Source organism: Morus notabilis, unplaced genomic scaffold (assembly GCF_000414095.1).
Source record: "Morus notabilis unplaced genomic scaffold, ASM41409v2 Scaffold266, whole genome shotgun sequence".
Classification (NCBI taxonomy): domain Eukaryota; kingdom Viridiplantae; phylum Streptophyta; class Magnoliopsida; order Rosales; family Moraceae; genus Morus; species Morus notabilis.
This window is the reverse complement of record NW_010358660.1, coordinates 77,594-90,093: the sequence shown is the minus strand read 5'-3', so window position 1 is coordinate 90,093 and position 12,500 is coordinate 77,594. Positions and strand designations below refer to the sequence as shown.

The 12,500-nt window shown below is 35.0% G+C and overlaps 2 protein-coding genes across 5 annotated transcripts; both read right to left on the bottom strand.

Moving 5' to 3' along the window:
* Positions 1–302: 302 nt before the first annotated feature.
* LOC21411485 lies at positions 303–3,913 on the bottom strand. Of its 4 annotated transcripts, XM_024162266.1 has the most exons (3): positions 3,448–3,913; positions 1,048–1,517; positions 303–739 (listed from the first exon to the last, which is right to left on the bottom strand). In XM_024162266.1, exons 2-3 carry the CDS (start codon positions 1,445–1,447, stop codon positions 711–713), a joined length of 429 nt encoding a protein of 142 aa, XP_024018034.1. In that variant the 5' UTR covers positions 1,448–1,517; positions 3,448–3,913; the 3' UTR covers positions 303–710. The 4 variants fall into 4 exon arrangements, 3 of the variants coding, with proteins under 3 accessions (XP_024018034.1, XP_024018032.1, XP_024018033.1); XR_002901727.1 differs by lacking the exon at positions 1,048–1,517; XM_024162264.1 differs by lacking the exon at positions 303–739 and having other exon boundaries at positions 793–1,517.
* Positions 3,914–7,030: 3,117 nt separating this feature from the next.
* LOC21393578 (pentatricopeptide repeat-containing protein At3g23020) lies at positions 7,031–10,102 on the bottom strand. The gene has a single exon (XM_010092954.2). The coding sequence runs from the start codon at positions 9,959–9,961 to the stop codon at positions 7,388–7,390; it is 2,574 nt and encodes an 857-aa protein (XP_010091256.1). The 5' UTR covers positions 9,962–10,102; the 3' UTR covers positions 7,031–7,387.
* Between the last annotated feature and the right edge of the window lie 2,398 nt (positions 10,103–12,500).

Below are 12,500 nucleotides of genomic sequence, written 5' to 3'. Positions count from 1 at the left end.
ATAACCCGCGTCAACCAAATAATATTTACCTATTGAAATAAAAACACAATAATTAGTAAAATGTATAACATATATTTCATAAATATAGACAAGGTTTTAACCTTCTGGTGGTGTTGGAAATTTCAAATCTACATGACGTAGTATTGATAAGAATATTCTTGTATCATTGGCACTACCTTCTCAACCTGCATATACATATATAAATTTCATACTGAAATCGCAAGCAGTCATCACATTTTGAGTTGGCACACGCTTTCTTTCAATAAATGGCACATGATCTTCTAGTAGTATTGTAGCTGGAACGTGTACGTCATCTATTATACCAATACAATTCTAAAAAGAAGAAAGTTTTATTTATAAAATGAATAAATAAGAAAGGAAGCATATACTTAACTATGAGTTTACCTTAAAATGTGGCATATATCTACAATCCGTTAGTATCTCTTGAGGCACTACATTAAACTCTGGATCATCAGGCTTTATAACATCCATACTCATACGACCGACAATGTCTAGAACAGACTCAAATTATCTAATAACTGTTTCACCAGTGTTGAAATCGCTCTTGTGTTGAACGATTTCCCACACCCTAACCTAAAATGAATTAAAACATTCCTACTATTTCAAACACAGATATATTTCATGATTCTTCTAATCTGTCGTAACATTGCAAATCATTACATAGTTGTAAAGGCAGTTGATCATTATTGTCAGGCATCTCTGTTAACAACGGAGCAACCTGCATTTAAACATAATTCAATTAAAATAATGGAAAATAGCATTGATAATGGATACAAATAGAATACGGTATTTCGTACAATAATATTTAAAACATTGATAAAACAACAATGTCTAAAACATAAAGTAAGAAAACCACACTAAAAGAACATGTTACTAAAGGCACACTAAAGAAAATTTAAGAGGATTATCCTAGCCTGTGCTCAAACTTAAGCCAGTTGAGCTTCAACTCAGGTTGTTTCAAAGCCATAAATAACTCTCTCTTATTCTGGTCTGAGAACAAGTGGACAGCAAAAAAATACAACTCACTCCCAATCTCTAATTCAGGTAGAGAATCAAGGACTTCAATAACTTTTGCAATGCTACAATTTGCTGCTTCAGTTTGTGCAATGGATGATTCAGTACTTATAGTCTCAACCACATCGATAAGGCGATCAATTTGTTCAGACAATTTAGCAACTCTAACAACTTTCAAGTTGCCTTTTCTGTTCTTGCTTTTCTTATTTTTTCTCTCATGTGGCTCAATTTGCCGCTTCTTCTTAGGGTCTTGTGTGCCTTCACTGGGGATAGGTTCATCTGACTCACTATTACTCCCAACATCTTCAGGTAGAGCCTCCTTATCATTTGCATTTTTATCAGGCTCACATGGAACCACACCAGATGAGGGTGTCCAGGAAAACACTCCTGTGGCTATAGTTTTTGTAAACATCCTATCTAACTTTTCTTCGAACTCTGGTTCAATTCCCCCAAGAGCGAAACTTCACTGCATTAGGATGAATCTGCAAGAGTTCTTGCATCCAAATAATGGAGCAGCAGTTAAACATTCTGATTCATAAACTACAAAGGAGAATCACCATCAACTATCAAGACCTAAAATATAGGCGCAAAGGACTATCAAGAACATAAATTTTACAACTATCACCATCAACTATCTTTATGCTTATAATCCTTAGCCATCTCACTATCAAGAACTAAATTTTACATGCAAATAACTCTTATTAAAGCGCAAAAATCTGAATTCTCTAGTAATCAACAATTAGAGAATCACACACATTTAAACCAAAATCTTCCCATTCGATAAAAAATTACCAAATCCCTACAAACGAAGATCAATCAAAAAACATAACCGAGAGCAAGCTCAAATTCCAATCAAAACATAACCCGACTGGCTGACAAACAGAGCAGAGAAAAAAAAACAGGGGCCAAAATCTTCCCAATCGAGAGAAAAGATAACTAAATCCCTACAAACGAAGATCAATCTGAAAACATAACCAAGAGCAATCTGAAATTCCAATCAAAACATAACCCAAATAGGTGACAAACAGAGCAGGGAAAAAAAAAGGCCAAAATCTTCCCAATTGAGAGAAAACATACCAAATGGAAACAAACGAAGATCAATCGAGTACTTACAGAGGCTATTGATCTGATGAGCTCCAACCGGTAATCCCACAATCCAACGACGAAATCAAGAAACCCTAACGAGCACAGACTGAGAGAGAGGAGAGAGAGGAGAGAGAGGAGAGAGTCCGCCAATCCGAAAATCGCAGGAGAAGATCGGAAACCCTAACAACCACAGAGGAAGACCGAGAGGAGACTGGGGGAGAGAGAGGAGACCGCGAAGATGAAAGGGACACCGCGAACAGCAAATTTTTTTGGGAATGGGATTATTTTCATTCAGCAGGGGTAATAGGGTAATATTGAAAGTTTTATTAATGTGCCATAAGGACTGCTTCTGATTTTAGCTTTAAATTCTTAAAAAATTGTCCAAGAATCATTTCTTTGGGTTTTTAGATGGCTAAATAAGTGCTTTTGAGCTCCTAGAATCAATACCAAACTGGCCCCTAAGATGACAGTAAACAGACAGGAGATCGAAAGAATTTTTGCACTACATCAGGGAGTAAACCGGCAACAAAAGTACACAAGAATAAAAGTATAACATTACACAAATGTGACTAGGCAACAACGAAACATCATTACAGCTTTGGGAACAAAAATATGCAGCCAGTCAGAATAACATCTTTCCAAAAGGGAACAAAAAAGAAAAAGAAAAAGAAAATACAACATATTAGTATAAGTTCAATCAAATTAACATCTACCCAAAAACAACAAAAATATTAGACCATGATTACTGTACAATAATTTATTCCAAAATCAATAACAATATGAGAGGAGGTACGCATAATAGAAAGTGATGTGCAAATAAGTTAGTAAAACATTCACAAGGGACCAAACTTCAGTGCTTGTTACGAAACAAAAAGATCTATAGTCAAACAAATCGAATTTCAAGGAAAGAACATATGACTAATAATAAAGGGGAATTATAGCAAAAATAGTAATAATAAGAATAATAAATGAATACATCACAAAGTTAGCTAATTGATTTCTGCAAGTTTGTCTTACTGCTAAAAGAGAGTAATTAAGCATGTATATTTCGTCAAAATTTAGCACGATTATGCATTTTCATAGCTCTAAAAAGGATCTAAAATTAATAACAGGGAAGGGAGTGGATAAAAAAAAATGACGCAAACTAGAACAGCAAGCACAGTAGGGGGTCTAAAACGACAATCAAAACTCATGGAGCCAAGATGACAACATGTAGAGATGGATTCAATTAGGGCAAACGATAGTGAAATCACGCAGAACCATGGATCCACATTCACAACAAAATCTCAGAACATGCAAAAGTAAATAGGAGGCTGAAGAAGCTACCGTCGTGTTTGATCCCGTCGATGAGCACGTCGCTTCTACTGTGGAAGCAGCGAATCTCTGATAACGGGGCTAGGGTTTTTGAAGAAGGAGTGTTGAGGGGATTTATGGAGGACGAATGCGAATTGCTGTAGTGGGAGTGGAAGACACAACGGTCAAAAAGGGAGTGGAGAGCAGCAGATCTTTGAGAGAGAGAGCGGCCAAAATATGAACTGTCCGAGTAAACACTGTAGAAGATAGGTCTGAACAGCAAAATTGAGGGGATAAATTCGGAGTTGCCGTTCAACTCAAAATAAATTGTCAATTCAATCGATTCTGACAACGGGTAAAGCTACTGTCCTACCTTGTATGCAGGAATCGATCAAAGAGAAGAAAATCAAAGTCATTTCTTTAAGATTGAAAAACGGATGAGATCAGAAAGGCCATCATGGGCAAACGATGCAATAGCTTCGGTTAGAGCAAAGCCCAAAATGGGGTGTGTTTGGAGCATAGATCCTTGTCAAATTATGATTCGTGACTTATTATAATATTTTTTTTATAAAAAATATACGTAAATTGAAAATAATTCTAAATCATGATTCTGAATCCATTAACTAAACGCCCTCTAATTAAAAAATCTTATTAAATATTGTAAAAGATAAGTTTAAACGGCAAAATTGAGGGGGATAAACTCAGAATTTGAACCGTTCAACTCAAAATAAATTACACATTCAATTTTAATTAAAGGTATTATCAAACACTGTAGAAGATAAATCTGATCAACAAAACTGAGGGGGTAAACTTGGAGTTGAGTTGTTCAACTCAAAATAAATTGCTCATTCATTTCTAATTAAATGCCTTACCAAATACTATAGAAGATCAGTCTAAGCAGCAAAACTGAGGGGATAAATTCAGAATTGAGCCATTCAACTAAAAATAAATTACCCATTCAATTCTAACTAAATGCCTTACCAAACACTGTATAAGATAAGTCTGTGTAGCAAAATTGAGAGGGGTAAACTCGGAGTTGAGTCGTTTAACTCAAAATAAATTGCCCATTCAATTTTAATTAAATGCATTATCAAACATTGTGGAAGATAAGTTTGAACAGCAAAACTGAGGGGATAAACTCAGAGTTGAGCCATTCAACTCAAAATAAATTGCCCATTCAATTCTAATTAAAGGCCTTACCAAACACTGTAGAAGATAAGTATGAGCAGTAAAACTGAAGGGGTAAACTCAGAACTAAGCCGTTCAACTCGAAATAAATTGCTCATTCAATTCTAATTAAAGGCCTTAACAACACTATAGAGGATAAATCTGAGCAATAAAATTGAGGGGGTAAACTCAGAGTTCAACGTTCAACTTAAAATAAATTGTTCTTTCAATTCCAATTAAAGGCCTTACTAAACACTGTAGAAGATAAATCTGAGCAACAAAACTGGGGATAAACTCAAAGTTGAGCTGTACAACTCAAAATAAATTACCCATTTAATTTTAATTAAAGACCTTACCAAATGCGTATTCAGAAGACATGCCTGTTCAAACTGAACTGAACTACTCAACTAAACACGCACACAATTCAAATTAGCAAACCAAATGGTGGCTCGTCTTCTTAAAAGGATTTGAATATGTAAGATGAGAAAGTGTATTATGGTTTTGTGTACTGCAACTTGTGGAAAAAAAATAAGGTATCATTTATTTCACTGATCCGAGTTTAAAATTTGAATTTTACTACAATAAAAAACTCTCAGAAATAATCACATATAACTTTTTTACTACAGTAAAAAGCTCTGACATAACGCCACGTCTCAACTCGAATCAGTGAACTAAACGGGCCCTAAGTATGCAAAGCAATTTCATCGCATGACTTGACATGAGCTTTTTTTATTTGCTAGTCTATAAATCTTATGTGTGTGTGAACTAAACGGGCCCTAAGTATGCAAAGTAATTTTATTGCATGACTTGAGGAGCTTTTTTTATTTTTTTATTTCCTAGTTTATAAATCTTATGTGTGTGTGAATTAAACGGGCCCTAAGTATGCAAAGCAATTTTATCGCATGACTTGACAGGAGCTTTTTTTTATTTTTTTATTTGCTAGTCTATAAATCGTGTGTGTGTGTGTGTACACACCAAGTTCATTACCAGAACTCAGAGTTTGAGCAGACTTTCTTATCTCTGATTTCTCTTAGCCATGCGTGTTTAATGATTGAAATTCCATTTCATGATGTTGGGATAATAATGGCGAAAAATAATTGCAGTCTTAGTAGCGTAGAAGCCTCAATAGCAGACAAGAACCTCACGATTCTAAGTGGAATTTCAAGCAAATTAAATAAATTATTCTAAGAAATAAAAGGGAAATGGAAAAGGGGAGCTTCAGCTCTTTCTCATTCAATTCACCAAAGCTGCATAATAGCTGTCGAGTAAAACCTTATACACCCGAGGAACGCTTCTTAACAAAACGTTCAACCCAAAGGCAACAAAGCTTAAAATCGACAAGCCTGCTCATTACACAAGTCCACAAAACGATTAAGGAACGACACGTGCCAAATAGCTTATTACAATAGGTAGAATAACTAAAGTAGTAGTAAAAGATAAGAGGGTATTAAGCTTATGCGTCACTTAGAGGACGTTTAGTTGATGGATTTAAAATTATAATTTAAAATTATTTTTAATTTACGTGTATTTTTTATGAGAGAAAATATTATAGTGAATCACGAATCATAATTCGAACCATAACACGAATTATTGAACTAAACGCACTCTTAATTTTCAGTGGGGATAGGAAATCTTTGTCCCAATACCTTCTGCTTGCTTCTTGACGCATTTTTTTCTTTTTCCCCTTAACGCTTTTGGTCAGAATTCATTCGCATGCATATCTCTCTCACAGTCTTCTTTTTTTTTTTTTTTAAGTCAATATGTCAAGAGCATAAATCAACTCTCTCTCTCTCTCTCTGTCTAGTCATTATGTCAAGAGCATACTTGGAGAAGGCCGTTAAAAACAATTTTAAGTAGAAATTTATTTTAATGGGACAGTTACACAATATATATATATCTATATATTGTGGGGAGAACTGTTGGTATAATAATATTTTACAGCATTAGTAGAGAGATATTTAAGTATGATAACATTTGAAAAAAAAATAAATCGGGCAAATGCTGGAAAAAAGTTTAAAGAAAGGGCAAGAATGAAAAATATAAAAATTTTGGGACAGAAAAATAAAAAGAAGAAGAGAATATGAAAGGCAAAGCAAAAAAAAAAAAAAGAAAGAGCAAAAAAGTAAAAAAGAAAAAACCAACAAAAACAAAAAAAAAAGCTTTGGTTGATTACTGTAGCCTTGCTACAGTTCACATTTTGGAACTACAGATTTGAAGGACTAAAAAAAATTAAGGACACAAGAGGAAAAAATAAATAAATAAATAATGTAACATGAGCAAATTAAAAAAAAAATAATATCTATGAAAAAGTAGTGGTCCAAAATGGTGCCAAAAAAAAAAAAAAATTATTCTTCCTAAAAGGCAAGTAAAAAAGCAAATCCCAAAAGCATACACTATAAGAACAAGAAAAAATGACAACCTTAAATAATTAAGATATACAATTTGGGTGTACAAGCAAATATACGATTCAGGAGCAAGGACATACACTACAAGTACTTGGGATACTACAAATATTTCATCAGAAAAATAAAAATAAAAATAAAAAGTGCTTGGGTTGGTAATGAGGATATTGTCTATAAGTCTGCTCTATACAGGTCTATCTCCTACCATACAACAGGCCATCTATGTGTTCTTCTCTAGCTCTCAATTCAAGTTCATGTTAAAGTTTTTCTTCTTCCTTCTATGCCTTCCAAGTTGTATTATGGAATACAAAACATTTCAAAAAAATTCAAAATTCTCCACAATGAAGTTTCACCAGATTGAATTCCATGGCACACATTAGTAATGCAATCCGCAGCGAGAATATCTATACAGCATCATAATCATCAACCCCAACAACAGAAGACAGGGCCGACACCCATTTCCGCAATCCATTTCGAGCATCCTTCTTCGTTTCCACTTCCAGTTTGGCAACAGCCTTCTTCGGAACCCCGGATTTCACCAGAACAACAGCAAGAGATTTGAGTGTACAATCATCTGGTTCAACGGAAGCTTCTATCATTTCGTTGAAAGTTGCTACCACATCCTTAAATCTTCCACACATGGCATACAATCCAAGAATATTATTGTAACTCAGCAAATCAGTCAAGAGCCCTTGTTCTCTCATTTGCCTTGCAATTGCTATGGCCTCCTCAAACCTCCCAAGTTTCTTGTACATGCACAACATCATTGCAAATGTAAACTCGTTTGCAGCCCTCTTTCTTTTCAAGCTCTCAAAGATTTCTTCCGCTGGTTGAACCATAGACCGCTCGCTGTAAAGATCAATCATACAATTCGAGGAATATACGGCAGGACCCTCTTCTGATGATTGGAGAAGTTTATACGTTTCTTGTGCTTCTTTCAAGAAGCCAACTTTTGTGTAGAGCTTGATCAAGGAGTTGTATATCACCGTGTTTCCGGGTAAACCAGCCTTTTTCATTGCATCAACATAGCCAAGAGCTTCTTTGACACAACCAACATCAGCAAAAGCATTTATCAATATTCCAAAGACTATAACATCAGGCTGCACATCAAATCCAACCATCTCTTTATAAAGTCCCTCCGCCATTTCCAATCGACCCAATTTTACAAAGCTTGATATCACGGTGCAATATGGGATGCAATCCCTTACCAAACCCGAATCTTGCATCTTTCTCAAATAAGATTTCGCTTCATGTGGCATGTCAGCACTAGCCAAAATTTGTACGAGAGAACTATAGCTACATTTGTCTGGAAATACACCGTGACGCTCCATACTATCAAACAACTCGCACGCTTGATGATAGCACTTTGCTAACCCGTAAGCTTTAATCATAACATTGAACTCGAGCACGCTTAACTTATTCCCTTCTTGGCAACAACGGAAAACATTCTCAGCTTCACGGATATGCCCACGCTCTCCGTATGCATCGATGTTGGCAGAATAGCACTCGGACGTCATATTGCCTGCGAGGTGAAACCTTCTGAACCATAACCATGATTTTTCAAGGTTTCCAGCTTCTATATACATCCTCGTAAGAGCTGATTGGGTGTACTCATCGATCTCAAGGCCTCTGCAATCTGTTTCCGCTATAAGGTCTTCTGCTTCGTGAACCATCTGTCTTATTGAGTATGCATACAAGAGCGTACGGTAACTCACAAGGTCTGGCTCCAGGGAGGCCTCTTTCATCTTTCTAAAGTAGTTTGTTGCCATGTTTATATTATCGTGCTTAGCGTGCAGGGAAATTAGAATATTATATGTTCTTGTGTCGGGCGGACACCGAAGCTCTTCCATCTTCCGCATAAGCGAATTCACTTCTTCAAGTTGACCATTGTTCCCACAAATGTGAATCATAGTATTGAAAGTAACTGTTGTTGGTGCTTTCCCTTCTCTAAGCATCTGTGCAAACACTTCAGACGCTTCCTTGAGTTGCCCAGCTTTCCCATACGTGTCGATCAACATGTTATACGTGTGCGAGCTTAAACAAACATTGGAATTCAAGGCACCCTCCACTTTAGTGGTACCATTCATAGCATCACCTTCTTTTCTCAAAACTTCACCGAGTGACCACTTCTTGAAAAAGTCCTCGGCTTTCTGAAACTCCCCTGCCTTCTTATACATCTGAACAACAATTCCCATAGTAACCTCATCGGGTTCCATTCCTTGCTCGTTCATTTTCGCTAACCAAACAAGCGCTTCCTTCTTAAGCCCGCCTTTGCTATAAACATCGATCAAAGTTCCATAAGTCGAATTAATCGGCGCAATTCCCTTGACACTCATTTCTTCCCAAAGACCCTCGACACGGCCCCACTTCCTCGCTTTCCCGAGAGTCCTGAGCATAATGTTGTAGTGAATGACATTCAGTTCATAACAACCTTTCCTCTTGAACCACTCAAAGATCTCCAAAGCTCTCTCACAACTCGCCTGCTCTTTCAAAATAATGCTCCTTTCCTTGTTGTTAAGATTATCCTCCCACGGCTTGAAAGCCTCGTCCAAGTCCTTAACCTCCTCCAACGCCTGAAAAATCGCCGGAATACACCCCCCATATGACACCCATTTCGTCGAACACTTGGTGTGCACTTTCTTAACCGCAAATTCTCTCTTCACTCCCGAGCCAGAAACTCTATTCTTCGCAATTCCGTCACTATCCCAAGACTTTTCTCTCTTTTCTCCATCTGGGTTTTCAACCAAACTGTGTTTCTTCGACGCGGGGTCGTGAACAAGACCGCCATTTGTTGTTCTATCACGAATGATGGGTTTTGTTTGAAGAAGTCTGTGTTTGTGTTTTCTTCGGTCTTTGTTAATGGGTTCGAGCTTTTCGATAGGAGAAACCGAGACTCCACCTGTTTTGGGCAGAATCTTGGTCGAACCCAGAAGTGGGAAGCAACCGGTATGAGTATCTAACTGAAGCTTCGCAAACATTTGTTTTGAGAAATGGATAAATTCTAAAGTTATTGAACGAGAAAGATTGGTCTTTGTCAGAACAATGACACGAACACGGGAAATATTATGGATGGATTTCCAAGTTCCTAGTTCACCTCAGACTAGTACTCTCTCTCTCTCTCTCTCTCTCTCGAAAATTGAACCGGGAAGGAAGAAAATTAAAAATATCCAACAAAAGAACAGCCAAAAATAATAATAAAAGAAAATAAAAAGAGGAGGTTTTGCCGTTAAGGGTAATGGTTATTCTCAATTTTGTCTTGTACTTTGAGTTTATTAAAAAAAAAAAAAAATCTTTCAGTACGTTACCACATGATAGGTTACACATAAAAATAAAAAAAATATATAAATTTAACAGATAAAAAAAAATCGACTTATTAATACGTAAAGCGTATTAAAAAATCTTTTTAAAAAAATAACCCTACATTATGTTCTCAAGATTTTATTAATAAATTAATAAGTTTAACTATTGCAGTTTAAAATAATCTTGTAACAAAAAAAAGAAAGAATAAGACATACTGTTTAAAAAACAAAGAAAAAAAATCATAGGAATTGTACTTTCAAGCAAAGTTGTAAAGCGTAATATGGTAGTTAGTGTTCTATTACAAGTTCACCTAAAAATTAAAAAAGTATAAATTTATTATGGATTTGAAATTTAGAGGTGTAATTTCAAGAACATACAAAATACAAAGTCATTTTTTGTTAAACTTAAAATATAAGGCGTAAAAAAGTAAATATTAAAAAAAAGGAAGTTATTAACGGTGTTGGTAAATGAATTATATGAGTATTGCTAGGATTGACAATTCTTATTGTTGTGTTGGGTTCATATCGTGCTATGCTTCTAAGCTGACACTATAATTCTTGACACATCAAATTCAATTAATAATTGTGTCAAAAGATAAAACTCAAACACTGACTCTTTAATTAAAGGATTGACACAAATATGATATGACCAGCCTATTTACTAAATGAGCAAATATTCGTGTTAACCTGAAATCCATTTTTTAAGCTAAAAAAAATTAAAAGAAATTAAAAAATCAGCAACTTTACAAAATAGTAAACTTAAAACAACAAAATAAAGTACTAAAATAGTAAACAACAATTAGACACAATAAAACCATATCAATTTTTACATATGTTTATGAAACATCTTATAAATGGGTTCATAATATGTCGTATTTCTGTCAACATATTTATGACACGTTTAATAAACGGGTTATTGTAGATTCATGTCGTGTTGACCATTTATTTAATCGTGTATGATGGGCTCGACCCGTTTGATTGAGACTCATTTAAAGCAAACTCAAACCCTTTAATTTCTTCTAGGTTTCAAGTCGTATTATAGTATCGTGACCCAAATTATTAGCCTTAAGTATTGTGTCACTTTAACAGTTCATTTTTAATTTTAATAAATTACTGCCTACATTTTTATTTTTCCATCATTTTGGCCTCTAATAGTAAAATAATAAAAGTGACAAGAATTTTTATATTTTAATAGGAAAATCACGTCCCAATTGCATAGGAAAATTACGTCCCAATCGCATAACATCTGAGATTTTCATAGAAACTAAATGTAAAAGAATGCGTCTATTTACACACTCTCTTTTTCTCTTTATACCCCCTTCTAAATAGAAGCCTCGCGTAATTTTAAAATAATAAAATTTACTTTTTACACACCCTTATTAGTCTAAAATTACCCATAACTATGTTTATGTAATTATTAATTCTTCACCATTCTATTTTTCTTTTCACACCCATTATTTCAATTTAATTCGATACTTATAGTATTATTACACCTATGTCATGTCATCGGAAGTTTTAATAACAATAACTAACTCAGTGCTGAAACTTTGGACGGGCTGCCCGTGATCACCGAAAAGTCTGAATTTTTGCCCGATGACCGAACCCGAAATGCCTAAAAATTTGGGCTGCCCGACCCGACCCGAACATTGCCCATGGACGGGCTTCGGGCAGAGGATGCTTGCCCGTGCCCGGTCGGGCTGCCCGATGCCCAACCAGCTGCCCGATTTTTTTTTTTATATTATATTTTTATGTTGTATAATAAGTAATAAGTATTTGTAATAATTTGTATAATTACAATATGTATATTACAATTTAAAATTTAAAATGAACACACGAACTATATAAAAACAAATTACTTCATTGATTTTTTAAATTTGTAATTCACGATTGCCTTGTTAAAAACCTTACCAAGAAAAACCCAATTGGGATAAAAACTTGGTAAGGAAAAAAGAGTGCAATCATTGTGGGACGAATTACAAATTTGACGAACTTACAAAGTCTATACAAGATTACAAATTACAATAAACACTATACAAATTAGAAATTACAAAGTAAATAAATATTTACAAATTAGAATAATAAAATTTAATTTGAAGCAGAAGGAGGATCGTCTTGAAAATTAAAAGTTAATCTATTAAATTCGTCGATCCATTCTTGGTTTGCAGGTAGATTGTATCGTGTAAGGTGTTGGTCGAACGGTCCCAATCCTTGATGTACA

Bases quoted from the DNA above. Each gene is read 5' to 3' on its own strand.
- LOC21393578 (XM_010092954.2), bottom strand. From the start codon at position 9,961: ATGTTTGCGAAGCTTCAGTTAGATACTCATACCGGTTGCTTCCCACTT.
- LOC21411485 (XM_024162264.1), bottom strand. From the start codon at position 1,447: ATGTTTACAAAAACTATAGCCACAGGAGTGTTTTCCTGGACACCCTCA.